The sequence below is a fragment of the Quercus suber genome, unplaced genomic scaffold, assembly GCF_002906115.3.
Source record: "Quercus suber isolate HL8 unplaced genomic scaffold, Cork oak 2.0 scaffold_140, whole genome shotgun sequence".
Taxonomy (NCBI): Eukaryota; Viridiplantae; Streptophyta; class Magnoliopsida; order Fagales; family Fagaceae; genus Quercus; species Quercus suber.
The window spans coordinates 818,882-833,396 of record NW_027069601.1 but is presented as its reverse complement, the minus strand read 5'-3'; the positions used below and the strand labels follow the sequence as shown (position 1 = coordinate 833,396).

The 14,515-nt window shown below is 34.7% G+C and overlaps 1 protein-coding gene across 1 annotated transcript; it reads right to left on the bottom strand.

Moving 5' to 3' along the window:
- Positions 1–3,846: 3,846 nt before the first annotated feature.
- LOC112040272 (glucose-6-phosphate 1-dehydrogenase, chloroplastic) lies at positions 3,847–11,257 on the bottom strand. The gene is made up of 10 exons (XM_024073164.2): positions 10,821–11,257; positions 10,257–10,489; positions 10,045–10,139; positions 9,716–9,830; positions 5,733–5,938; positions 5,498–5,647; positions 5,293–5,413; positions 4,938–5,167; positions 4,645–4,845; positions 3,847–4,386 (listed from the first exon to the last, which is right to left on the bottom strand). The coding sequence occupies exons 1-10, from the start codon at positions 11,032–11,034 to the stop codon at positions 4,140–4,142; spliced, it is 1,812 nt and encodes a 603-aa protein (XP_023928932.1). The 5' UTR covers positions 11,035–11,257; the 3' UTR covers positions 3,847–4,139.
- Positions 11,258–14,515: the final 3,258 nt, after the last annotated feature.

The following is a 14,515-nucleotide window of genomic DNA, read 5'->3' as shown; positions in this document are numbered from 1 at the left end:
AGAAATATGACTGGGGTAGAGGTTGTCCTCGACCTTAAAGTATCTAGGAATGGTGGGTCCTTTGGCACCTATTCACTTTATTCAAAGTTTTTCGCTTAGTACCTTTCTTTCTCTTTACGGAGTTACTTGTTTTTATTGGCAGGCTATCCAGGCCTTTTTCAGGTTAGGCGAGAGAGGCTTAGGCNTAGTTATTTTCTCCATGGGTTCGAGTCCGAGGTGTCTAGTACTTCCATTTATCTATAAGTATCTAGTTTTCCATAGGTTTGGGTCCGAGGACCATGCAATACCTTGGTTATGTCTAGTACTTCGATTTATCTATAAGTATCTAGTTTTTCATAGGTTTGGGTCCGAGGACCATGCAATACCTTGGTTATGTCTAGTACTTCCATTTTTCTATAAGTATCTAGTTTCCATAGGTTTGGGTCTGAGGATCATGCAATACCTTGGTTCTATTTCTCTGCAAGTATCTAGTTTCCCCATAGGTTTGGGTCCGAGGACTATGCAAGACCTTGGTTCTGTCTAGTACCCAGGTATAATGGTGTGTATAGTTTTACCATAGGCTTGGGTCCGAGGACCATGCAATACCTTGGCTCTGTCTACCACTTCTATTTTTCTGTAAGTATCTAGTTTCCCCATAGGTTTGGGTCCGAGGACCATGCAAACCTTGGTTCTGTCTAGTACCCAGGTATAATGGTGTGTATAATTTTACTATAGGCTTGGGTCCGAGAACCATGCAATACCTTGGCTCTGTCTACCACTTCTATTTTTCTGTAAGTATCTAGTTTCCCCATAGGTTTGGGTCCGAGGACCATGCAAGACCTTGGTTCTGTCTAGTACCCAGGTATAATGGTGTGTATAGTTTTACCATAGGCTTGGGTCCGAGGACCATGCAATACCTTGGCTCTATCTACCACTTATATTTTTCTGCAAGTAGAGGTTTGTCCTCGGACCGCTTTACTGGAGATGATTCTTCCTTGGGTCAAATTATGATCTTTGCACGTGGCGTTGATCTCGCCTCCAGCTCAAGGCCCCATCTTTTTCATTTATGAAGCGCCCTTTGTCCGTTCGTGTTCCGCGTTTGATGCTTCGATGCGCGAAACGCGCCTTCATTAATGTCCTCGTAAATTAACACGAGTCCAACTGTCTATGGCCTCCTTGGAAATTGGTAGCTTCATTATTAGCCCAGCTGATAATTCTCTTTTCGAACTCTGCACGAATTAATTCTCACCAACCCGCACCCCTATAAAAGGTGGCGAGATAGTTTCTCCACAACCCATGGACCTTTCAACACCAACAGAAAAACAGAACACATTCTCCCAACTTCCCAAGCTCTTTCAACAACCCCGCCGGAATTGTGACTGGAACTAGGAAAAGCCGGTATGGCCGCAGCCCCCACTGGGCTTTCGGTGCGACAGAGTCTAGGCGTAACCCCGATGGCGCCCTTCGAGGTGTCCCAGAGGGGCGTTGTTAGAGAACCTAACGTCTTTCCTCGGAGCACACCCCCGACGAGGAAGATGTGCGAATTCACCTCATGGGCGGCGCTCGAGTGTTGCCGTCTCCAACGGCCAACACTCATGAGGATCGGAGAAAATCGAGGGAACATCATGGGGGAAGGTATCCCGGAGCCCCTGCATCTGCTCCTCTCTTTGTTCCAGCTCCGCCTGGCCGAGAAGGGAGTTGTTGGTGGCCTGGAAACATGATTGCCCTTCCCCTTCTCCGCCTTTTGTCAAGCTCTCCCATTCTCTTTATACCAATAAAGGGACGGCTTGACACTTCCCACCAGTTAGTTTTCTCTTAGGGCGGCTCCACCTGGGCCTCTGATTGTAGAAATAGCTGGTAGGATTAGTTTGTAAATTTGTATGTAAAACACACCTGCCTGAGCCTCTGATTGTAATATGTACTCTTTCTATTTATGAAATAATAATATCAAGATTTCTCTTTTCACTGTCAAATCTTCCATTTTTTTCTTCTTTTTTTTTTTTTTTTTTTTTTTTTCCTATTGTAAAACGAATACTTAAAACACTCGCCTGGTGCGCCGGCCAGCACCCTAATCCTTCCCATAGACGGTGCCAATTGTAGGGACTCAATTTGGATTGATCCTGAGTTTGGATGGGTTTTCAGCCCAACAAGCCCAAATAATAAATTTATAGAGAGTGGGTTAAAGGTTTAGGCGCTGGCTGTCGATCACCATGCATGAATTTTCTTTTATAAAAAATACTAAGAGTTTCTTTACAAATGGGGGGATGCTCCTCGGCCCGTGGCCGAGGAGACCCTTTTCTTCTTTCTTTTTCCCCCTCCCCCCTTTTACTTTACTTGCTTTTCTTATATAGTTTTCATCTGCCTATCTCCTTATTCCATCTGTTGATCATCCATTTGTCTTTCTTCTAGCCGCCCGTCCCATCAGAGGCCTTATCAGTACTCAAGTGGTTCACTCTGATCAACGTTGCCCTGCCAAGGGGTTATATCCCCATTAATGCGGCCAGAGGGGTTAGGTGAATGCATTAAGTGCGAATGTGACAGCTGGCTCTGGGCTTGTCCCCTCCCAAAAGTTATCCTTAGAATGCCGAGGACGAACAGGTTCTCGGCGTGGGTTACAAAAGAGGCTTTGTCTGACTTAGCCTTGGCTGGTTAGTCCTCCTCGGCGTTGGCCTTGGGCCTACTATGCGATGGGCTGTGGTTATTAAGCCCACGGGCCCCACAATTGTGTATTCCCTCAGTACCATAAATACATATTCCCTCATTTCATATAAATGGTGTCCCACTAATTAAATTCATAGTGGAACTCACCATTTATGTGAGAAGAGAGACTACACATTTATAGTACTCTAGGAGTACTTAATAATTTTCCATGAAATAGTAAGTATGAAGTTTGATAATTATGATAGTTATTAAAATATATTTATTATGAACGTGTTTTTATATGAAATTATTAAAATTTTAATTATGGTAATTATTAATAGGTATTTATTGTGGTTGTAAATGCCTAATGGAACTATTTATTATATTATTTAAATGAAATATGATGTGTCAAAATTTTTATTTTTTTTGACAATTTGAGAGAGAGAGAGAGAGAGAGAGAGAGAGAGAGAAGATTTGAACCCTCTATCTTCGTTGGAATTACCAATAGGTGCTAATGCTAGCTGAAGTACAAGCCATGTGAGTGGCAATTTGTGTTCGAATGTCAAGTTATTATTGTATTAACTTATGAGTATTCGATCATATGAGTCAACCCTAACATGAAATATTTAATAAATGGGTTAGACCTGTCCATTTATCAGATTTTATGAAAGAGAAAAAATACAAAAATTAGTATTGATTCAATTAATATGAATTATAAAAAATCAAACAAATAAATTTTTAAAATATAAAAGTAACTGTATCACAAATAACAATTTTAAACTAAAAAAATATCTCAATGTCACAATGTGTCAAACGAAATAAATCACTAATATTAGATCCAACAATCAATTTAAGGAAAATAAATAAAGGTAAAGGTAAAAGTAAATGACAACTGTTATTATGCAGTGGTGGCTCTGATTATACAATCTACTACTAGAGTTTCGATATTAAATTTTTGGATATAAATATAAATAAATAAATATATATATATATATATATCCCTCTTTTCTTAGTAATTTGGATCGATGCTATAATTATACCTTGCCATATATACTCTAATATGTTGTTGATAATAATATTTAATTTATGAGTTAAAATAGTATTTTCATTGTTATTAAAACTTCCAATTTTTTAATAATGTCTTTGTGAGCTATTGAGCTTCATGATGTGTAGCTAAGAAAGTATACATTTCCATAAACACAAACAATGTTTGCGCCCACTGAATAGTTTGATCCACACTAAAATATTCTCTCTTCTTGTTATTGATAAAGTAACTTCAATGAGTGCCTATAACTTTATACGACATGACATTTAATGTGGAAAATACATTCATGGCAATTCCCATGTTGATGAAATCCTAAACTCCTAACTGTGTTTTGGAAGAAAAGCAAACATGAAAAAGGAGAGCATGATTATATTTGCTTGCCAGTAACTTCACTTTCCTAGTCTCGTAAACAAAGCATTCACCAAGAAGCTTTATGCTCCCTAATATGACTAATAACGACAACCATTCCCAGTCATTATTCTATACTAACATCACCCCATCGGACTTTGTATCTTGCTGCGAGATAGTGGGCTCCAACAGGACCCCGACTCCCATAAGGATAATACTCTGGGATAATCCTCTTCTCTTCAAGCTCTTTTAACACAGGTGTGAAGAGTGACCAAGCAGCATCCAATTCATCACTCCGGATAAACAACCTTCTTTCCCCTTCGATAGCATCCAGCAGAAGCCTCTCATAAGCATCTGGAATTTCCTTTGAATATCTAGAAACAACATGCAAAGGCATTCGATTTAAATATGAAAGATCACTCATGAAGTACCACCACAGTCAAACACTGAAATCAGCTGACTTTTCAAGTTTTGTTAAATCAACAAAAATAATGCAAAAGTCAGATGATGAAATTATTACTTAATAGTTCATTATTAACAAAGACTAAAGTGATACCTAACATCTAGGTATACACTAAAATACGGTAGTTTTGAGTTTGACATGAATAAAATAATATAAAAATATGTTTTACCTTGCTGCATAATGAAGATTCAGGTTACTTCGGTCCAATTTCATCCCCAAACCAGGGACCTTGTTATTGATCTTCAAATAAATAGCTTCGTCAGGCTGCACTCGGATAACAAGTTCATTTGTAGCTCGATCAAGATCTGTCCCAATGTTTCGGTTATATAAATTGCCAGGCACGTGCCTAAACTGCACTCTTATCTCAGCCCTGTGGAGAAAAAAAAGGAACAAATTTAAATAAAATGATGCACCTCAAGACATAAAATATTACTTAGGAAGATCTTCCTTAATTCTGCATACTTCTTATTATGTAATGCTTTCCCAGCCTTCATTAGAAAAGGCACCCCATCCCATCTTGCATTATCGATGAAGAGGGCAGCTGCTGCAAATGTTGGAGTTAAGCTGTCCTTGGGTACAGTCTTGTCGTCAGTGTAGGCTGGATAAGTTACACCTCCTTTTGTGTGGCTCTTGTATTGCCCTATGACCATGTTTTCTAGTTCTAATGGCCTCATTGAACGTAAAACTTTGACCTAGCAACCGGAAAACAATTTCTTTCTTAGTAAAAAATGACATGGAAAAACATCTTAGAAATAGCCAGATTTCAGGTTTTTTTTTTTTTTTTTTTTTTTTTTTGGGGGGGCGGGGGTGGAGGGACCTTTTCATTTCTGATATCTTCTGCATCCAAACTAACTGGAGTTTCCATGGCAAATAGGGCTAGTATCTGAAGCAGATGGTTCTGCATAATGTCTCTTATTATTCCATAATTGTCGAAGTACCTACATTCAATGCAGTGAAAACTAAAATGAATCATATGTTCTCACATGAAATTAAATACAAATGTCAAATAGAAATAAAAATACCCTCCACGTCCTTCAGTTCCAAAATCTTCAGAGAATATAAACTGTACATTCCTTATATACTGTCTTGACCATAATGGCTCAAATATTAGGTTAGAGAACCGGAGAACAGATAGGTTTTCTACAAGCTCCTTTCCCAGATAGTGGTCTATCCTGTAAAAGAAATTTGTCAATATAATCAGATTATAGTCAAAATTCTGTGCATACTATGAACTGACTTTTGTTAGAAAAACTTGACCTGAATATTTGATCCTCGTCTAGATACTGTTTAAGACCTTTTGTCAAAGCAGCTGAGGATTCTGAATCCCGACCAAAGGGTTTCTCAACAATGACCCTAGTCCAGCCATTACCAGCTGAGGCTGACAAGCTTGCACATCTTACAGCATCTATGAATACATTTGGAGGTACTGACAAATAGAAGAGGCGATTAGAAACCTTCCCACCCTGCATCATTGTCAAATAAATACATAAATACATGTTCAAGTTGTGGAAAGAGCAGTTAATTTAGTTTCTTTTGGAGACGAAAGCCTCCTTATCCTATCTTGACCTTGAAGAAGAAACAAGACTGCTAGAAAATCCCCAAAATAACGAATGAAAATATTTACTGGAGTGCCATTACCAGAGTCCCTAACCATTAAACAAAGAACACAAAACAAAAGCTGTTACAGGTGCAATTCAGGATATGCTTTTATTTTTTATTTTTTATTATAAAATAATAAAAAATAAGTTGCACAATCACCCAATGGGTTTTGAACCTATGATCTCACCCTCCACCCATTTTTGTCAGAGGAAGTGCCATTTGAACCAAAGCACATTGGACATTTGGGGATACAATAATACCACCACTTCATAATAACAACTTGTGAAATTCTACAAATGAATCATTTCATATCCCCCTGGACACCAATTCCATCAAAAGTTATATTGCAATTGATTCCAATGTGCACCAGCAATCACACTCATAGTCATCACATGTATCTCTAACAATCAACCAAATAATGGTAACACCAGCCCAACCATGCAAAAGAGATGATTTCTCTTATATCTGATCTGTAGAAGGTATACAAAGAACAAAGAGAATGCTGCATTGCAACTTGCAAGCACCAGCAAGGCAGAAACTCTAGAAAGACATTAATTCAGCAAGTCCAACATGCACAATATGTTGGTTTTCTTTTGATTACAACGGGATATTAAGTACAGGAATTGTTTTTATGCACATGAGAGCTTAAAAACTCCCATAAACATTTAGGAAGATTGAATGCATGTATATATATATATATAAGTTGGGTATAAGTTACACTTGGTGTAATTTTAAGTGATCTTAAACCACTGTGATTTTTTTTTTTTTTTTTTAATGTGAATCTTACAAATGGATTCCATTTTCTTCTTATATCTCCCATACTTGCAAAATTTCAAAGCGATCAAAGTTCAATAACTATGTCATCTATTATATATTTAAAATTCAAGTTTTTGTACTTTAAAATTATGTACAAAAAATAAATTTATAAATTGAATAATAAATAACATATGTTGACAAATTTGGCATGCTTGTTAGGAACATAGAAAACATGTAATTCAAAGGTGTAACTTGAACCCTATATATATACATAGAAAACATGTAACTAAATTTCATTAGAAAGCACAAAAAAGGGGCAACTCTGGTACATGGAAAGTATAAAAGGAAGAGCCAAAAGAGAAATAAAATACAAGAAACATTGTTATGATCTCAGCATACAAGATACACTCCAATTGATAAAAGATAAGAAAGATAAGCCATAATCAGAAAGCCAGATTTTGTTTTAACTTCCAACTAGCATAAATAAGGAACCACTTGTTGGTAAAATGTGATGTAAAAGAAATTTAGGAAATTCAATGAAAGAAAGATAAAATGGAGTAGAAAGAAAAAGTGGCGATAGAATGAGAGAGAAACTCTAATTTTAATTTCAAAGTGAATTTTCATGCAATGACTAAGTTGAGTTGACAATGGCCAATCTTGACTATTTATAATTTTATACACCAAGGAGTTGGTTATGTTGACATAATTCAAAATAACAACACCTTAACAAGCTATAATTAGCTCATGTAAAATAATTAATGTGTTGAAATCATAATGAATTACAACTAATCATCAACAACTAAGCCTTAGTCCCAAAACTTTTAGGGTTGACTATGGGTTCTCAATAGACTAGTCAGGGTGGGCCACATGTATTCATTTTTTCCATTCCACTCTATTCGAAATCATTTACTTCCTTAATTGACATGTCATTTTTACTAATATTAATTTTACTTTTTCTTCCTCTACCCCTTTTTTCATTTCCTTAACTTTAATCGACTCACTATTTCTTACCCGTACGTTAATGGCTCTTCTTTGAAAATGACCAAACCATCTCAAGCAACTCTACATCATATTTTCATCAATAGGGGTCAATCCTATCTTTAATTGAATTTCCTTATTTCAAGTCTTGTCTATTTCCACTTATCCACCTTACCATTTTCATTTAAGCTACAATCATTTTATGAATATATTGTTTCTTAGTAGAGCAACATTTGGTACCATAAAGAATATGTAGTCTTATAGCAATCTTATAAAAAATTTCCTTTAACTTAAGGAAAAATCTAAAGCCACAAACTATTTTACAAACTGATGTGGTAAGTGGTTATTGCTAAGTAAAAAAGTGATATTAGAGGCTTTGATTTTGTTGACTGGTGCATTATGTGTCATTGTAACGGGGAGACGGTGAATCATTTGCTACTCCACTGTGAAAAAGCTTATCAGCTGAGGAGCTTGGTTTTCAAATCTTTTGGGATTTCTTGGGTTTTGCCAAGATTGGTTGCAGATACACTTTTTGGTTGGTGGAATTGGTTGGGAAAGCACTCTTCAAGCATTTGGAATTTAGTTCCATTGTGCCTTATGTGGTGTATTTGGAGGGAGCGAAACTGGCGAACTTTTGAGGACATGGACAAATCCAATGACCAGTTGCTCGCTTTTTTTAGTGGCTCTCTTTTTGATTGGTCTAGGGCTTGAGGACTCACCTCTAGTGATTCTCTCCCTTTGTTCCTTAATTCTCTCCTTTGTTCTTAGTTCTTTGTTGGTTGTTTGTTTTGTTGTTTTTTTTTTTTTTAATGTTTGTTTCCTTCTCTGTACTCTTAGTTCTTCTGCCTAATGTTTTTTTCATGAGGTATCTTCTTGAATATATCTTTCTTACTTATCCAAAAAAAAAAAAAACAAAAGCGTTGTCAAATAGTTTGTGGTTGTAGCATTACTCTTAACTATCAATAGTTTGTAAAAATTTCATAAAATAGTTTGTGGTTGTAGCATTACTCTTAACTTAATAAGCATTTTACAATCACACAATATTCTTGATGTGCTTCTCAAACTTCTCTACTTCATCCACTTTACTCTTATCCTATGATTCACATATTCTTCAATCTCTCCATTGTTATGAATTATTAATCCCAGATATTCTTGACCTCCAAGTCTTACAACCCCTAAATCTTTGTTTCTACTTTTATTGAATTTGCATTCTATGTAATTTGTTTTTAGTCCCACTTAATCAAAAGACTTTAGATTCTAAATTGTCTCCCCAAATTTGTAGTCTAGCATTAACTCCATGTCTAATTTCATCCACTAAAACTATATCATCTACCAAAAGCATACACCAAGGGACTTCCTCTAGAACAATTTAGACTCAGGTCATCCATCACTTGATGCAAACCTATACCAATAGGAAACTCACTTGTGATGCCTCTACTTGCTCTCACACTAGTTTCAACTTCATCTTACATATCCTTTATACTTGATATACTTCAGAGGAACTTCATCTTACACTAGTTTCAACTCATGTTGACATCATCCCTAATAACAACCCCTTAACAAACTATAGCTAGAAGTCTAGAACATGTGTAGAATCAAAATCAAATGTTTTAAAATCAAAACAAACCATAGCTAGCATTTGTAAAACAATTAATCACATGTTTAAAATCATAACAAACTATAGCTAGCATAAGTGTAAAACAATTAGATGTGTTATAAAAGAAGGTCCTTTGCCATGTAAATTATTCAGACATGTCATCAACCCATGTGGAATAGTCGACCACCACATCATACCCATGTACATTATTCAGCCATGTCAACATGCCATGTGGAATAGTTATTTTGAAATGCCTTACATCAGAATTACTATGTAAGTTTCTATCACATGCAGCCAACACACAAAGTACCTCATGTTCCTTCAGCTTCTTGTCTAGCTCTGCAAAGTTTTCCAGTGAATCATATTGACCAGAATGGTAGAAACATCTTTCAAGAAATTGCTCCATCTTTTCACCGCAGTTCTCCCTGATAATCCAGCAGAAAGAATACATCACAACCTGAACAACTAAAAGCATTCCATAATCGACCAAAACACATGCACGCACACACGCACACACACACGCATGTACAATGTGTAATATGCAATACTATATAACTAACTTCCACAGTTGAAACCACAGATATGTACACCAAGCTTCAAGTCAAGCAAACGACAGGATTTTCTTTTTCTTTTTTTCACCTCTTATCAATTCTGCAAGTAAGGGTCTTGCTAACCATGGTTCTAAGTTCAGCATCGGTCATCTTACTCCGAGCATAACCAAACACAGTAAAGTGCTGCAAAGAAATAAGTTCGTACTTTAAAAGTATTGAAAATAAACTCATTTTAAGCTGATCCATTAATAAAAGAATAACAATAAACGAATCTTCTTAGTTATGAAAAAAATGCAAAACCTTAGGGAGACAACCCTCATAATAGAGTGCAAAAAGTGCAGGAAATATCTTCTTCTTGGCAAGGTCCCCTGAGGCTCCAACCACAGTAATACTAACTGTAGACTCATTTTCATTGATATCGAATCCGACTGCATCTTTACGTTCATCCGTAGATGGAACTGACAACAACCCACCTTTCAATTTCTTGAAAGGGTAATCATTTTCAATTGGGGTTACTGCAGTGGCTACCGCACCTACACGCCCAGTTGCCATTCAAGTGAGACAAACATGTTTATCATATTTAAAAATTACAGAAACGGAGACAATAAAATTGACAATTCCCCTTCTTCATTACTCAGAAAACTATCATAATTAAGGATATGAATACCATCCATGCAATCTATAATCATGTTTAACCTGATTGAAAGTCATACTAGAAGCCACTTCATCTAAATCCCAGATTATTAAAGGAAAAAAAAAAATTCAAAATTTTTATTCAATGGTTTTGGGAACAAACACCAACCCATTTTTGAAAAAAGAACAAAAGGAATCATTCAGAATCTTGAAATGAAGAAAGAAACAAACCGTCTTGCATGCGGGCCACATTTTGGTTCTGGGATAGTACAGATAACTTCGCTGCAAGAAAACGCTTTGGAGCCGAAGAAGATACCGCTACATGACCGAGTTTTGAAGACGGTGATGAAGAAGAACAGTACGAAGAATAAGAAGATGATGATGGTGATTGTGATGGTGTTAATGGCGAATATGAACGGCAATGATTTGAATAAAGGGTCGCCATCGCTCTCTCTCTCTCTCTCTGTGTCTGTGTCTTTTCTTTGTCTGAGTTTTGTTGGGTTTGGAGTTTGGAGGAGTCGATGTTTAACTAGTATGTGTTAAAAGGAAAAGAGGGGTCAACGACAACAACTTCGGGGACATCAAGGGTTGAAGTTGAAGGAGGCCCCTTGAGATCTCCGAAAGGCTGCTTTGTCCTCCCTAACAACGAAATTAGAGAGAAGCCAAATTGGTATTTTTTGATTGATTCCTTTTATATTTAGGTTAGTTTCTTAAACAATTGTTGTTGAGTAGACGATAACTCTTTGATAATGACTTTTTTTGTGTTTAGGCCGGGCTCAATAACTTTGTTAGGATCCAACATAGTGTTCTTTTTCATTATCACATTTAGGAAAAAGTTTCTTTTATAAGATAAAATTCATTGAAAAAATTAATATAGTTGCATATTTTAAAATTTTAATCATTAAATTTTATATTATTTAAGTTTTTAACACACATGTTAAATATTATGTTAATTTGATATTATTTACTATTTGAACTATAAACTTATTTTTTTATGCATAACTTTAGAATACACAAATTTGAAAATTAAAAATTTTGATCAATTACATAGCTAATGATATTTGATTTTTCTAATATTTTTGCAAGTATGAAGAATATAAGAAGAAAATGTAATTTAATGATGAATTTAGCAAAATTCAGATCTAATAAAAAAATATATATATTGATGTTGATATTTTTATAAATATTATGGAATGAATAAGAAATTTACTCATAATATGTCCACTTGAACATTAGTTACAATTAAATTTATTGTTGTTTCTAAATAAATAAATAAAAAAAAAAAAAATTTCTTTTTCAGTAAAATTTGCCCAGCTTTGGTATGTGAATAAAAAAAAATCATAGAATCTTTTTTTTTTTTTAAGAAGATTTTGGTCTTTTTCTTTGCTTATTAGTTATCAATCGTTTTGAACTTTATGGGAGAAGAGAAGACCTTTTGAAGTAGAGAATACATTGACCAAACGGTCCAAACCATAATAAAGTTCTAAACATTGTAAACATCTTTCTGCCGCAATCAGATGTAAGTCTCCACACATCAATATGTATATATGTACACAACAAATTTTACAATTTTTTTTTCACAATTATTAGTGACACGTTGTGACTATTGTATGAAAAAAGTAATGTCAATAATAGTTCCATATGAAAATAATGTTACATTAATCACAATTTGATACATGAACTAATTATGAAATTTATTGTGCATGTAATATTGCTGCACAATTTCGCTGCTAAATCAACGAGTTGGGCTCATGTCTTCTTGTATAAGAATGAGTAGGTCGATGGATTTTTATCTCTTTTACTCCATTGGTAGATTGGGTGGGGGAGAGTTGGTTAGCTGGCATAAGTGAACTAATAGTCTAATTCAAAGGAAAAAAAGCAAGCATCAAGAAGACTGAAATGATATAGAAAAGTAATTTCTGCCCAGAGCTTATAACATGAAAAGACAAGAGAAATTGTCATGACCACAATGATATTGACATGTAACGAGTATATAGCACAAGTTGGGTTATGGTATAACCAGGGGCGGAGGGAAGGGGGGCGAGGGGGGGCACTGATGACCCAAAAATTCTTAAGTACTAGTATTGTATATAGTACAAGTAATAATTATTAGCATACACAAGGATAATCAGCTTTATTACATACATATAATACTGTGTATTAGTTCATCACAGGAAAACCTCATTTCACATTCCCACGGGCCACTACAATTATTTTATTAGAATAATGGATTCCACCTTATAATAATATTATAATAAAATAAAACCACTTGTATAGCCTACTTCTTTACCACTATTTTCTGAATAGAATTATGATAAAAAAAAAAAAAATTACCTTCACTCACTAGTTACATCATCTCATAAAGGTCGAGGAATATAAATTTTTTGCAACTTCTTGTCACAATTGTTACATGGTAAAGTGTGATTGTTGAAGAAAAAGTTATGGGTTTATGTGTTAGTATTGGTTAACCACTCAGTCTCCCATGTCAGAGTTTTGATAAACAAATTGTGAAATAATTTGTAATCTAGAAGTACTCATAACACCTCTGTATCATATAACAAATTTTTCTTTCTTTACCAATATCTATTAGCCTCAAGCCCAAGTTTTTTTACAAACCCAAATTTTAATTGTGGATGACAATTACATTTGCATATAATTGTTTATTTATTTGGCAATTAATATCAATTAATACATTTTCAATTTAATTTTACTCTCAATCTTGACTTTTGATCTTGCTCCTCCTGACCTAAAATCCTAGCTCCGCCACTAGGTATAATGAACTCACGTCTCTTATACAATGGCTAAATACTTCATAATTTTTTTAATACACTACAATATTTTATCATTTTTTTAGGATGAATATTTTATCAATTAAGCTAATTGGAACACATAAATTTATTTAAAATTGCTACTTTATTAAGATATTTGACCAATGAATACTTTGAATAGGCCAATTCCAAAATAAAATCCAATTTTATTACAAACAGTTTATAATCTGTTACATTTTTTTTTTCAAAAGTTTCAATATATGATATCCGCTCCTAATAATAGCTTTTTATCATCAGACTAAGATACCAATTAATTTTTAATATAAACAAGAATTAAACTCTAAATTTCTTATTCAATCTTCAAAGACTTTAGTCGAGCTAACTAGAACTCACTGTTAATGATAAGTTTTAGTACAAGGAAAGTAACAATAATTTGTCAATAGTATGGTCCATAAGATAAGGCTAGCAAAAACAGTGTTGGCCCAAGGAAGAACTTAGAAGGATATGAATTATTAGAAGAACTAGGCCTGGGCTAGTTTGGGCTGTCAGTTGTGGAAAGACTACCTGACTTCTGTCCCTCACTTAACTGAGTCTATGACCCAACAAACTGTCTTGACCCTTTTCCAGACTCGGCCCAATCGCGTAACTAGGCTAATGAATGTCATATCTGCAGACATTACACTCTTCCAAAGAATCCAAACTTTGTCGGCAAATTAAAAAATAAAAAACAAAAAAAATTCTAAAAGACCTTTCGCTATACCACAAAAATTTTATACGGCAACTTGTTCAATAATTCAAGAAGTTGTTGGAAAGGAAAACCCAGCCTCCCACCCAAAAAAAAAAAAACAAAAAAAACAAAAAAAGATGGAAGACTTTAGGATATTTGCATACGGACGTAGTGGACTTGCTGGCTTGTTGCTGGCACTCACTTAAAACTTCTCTCTTTTGTTTTTAATCCCTTCAAATACATTAATATTTTTATTATTTTAGAAGATAAGATAAAATTTTAACTTATAGTGTCGATTCTTTAATGATTTTTTATTTATTATTAAGTCAAAAAATTAATCAATTTATCTTATTTAATAATAAAAGACTTTACCATTAAACTAATTGAAGTTCACAAATACGTGAATAAAAATTTTAAAAAATAAACAATTC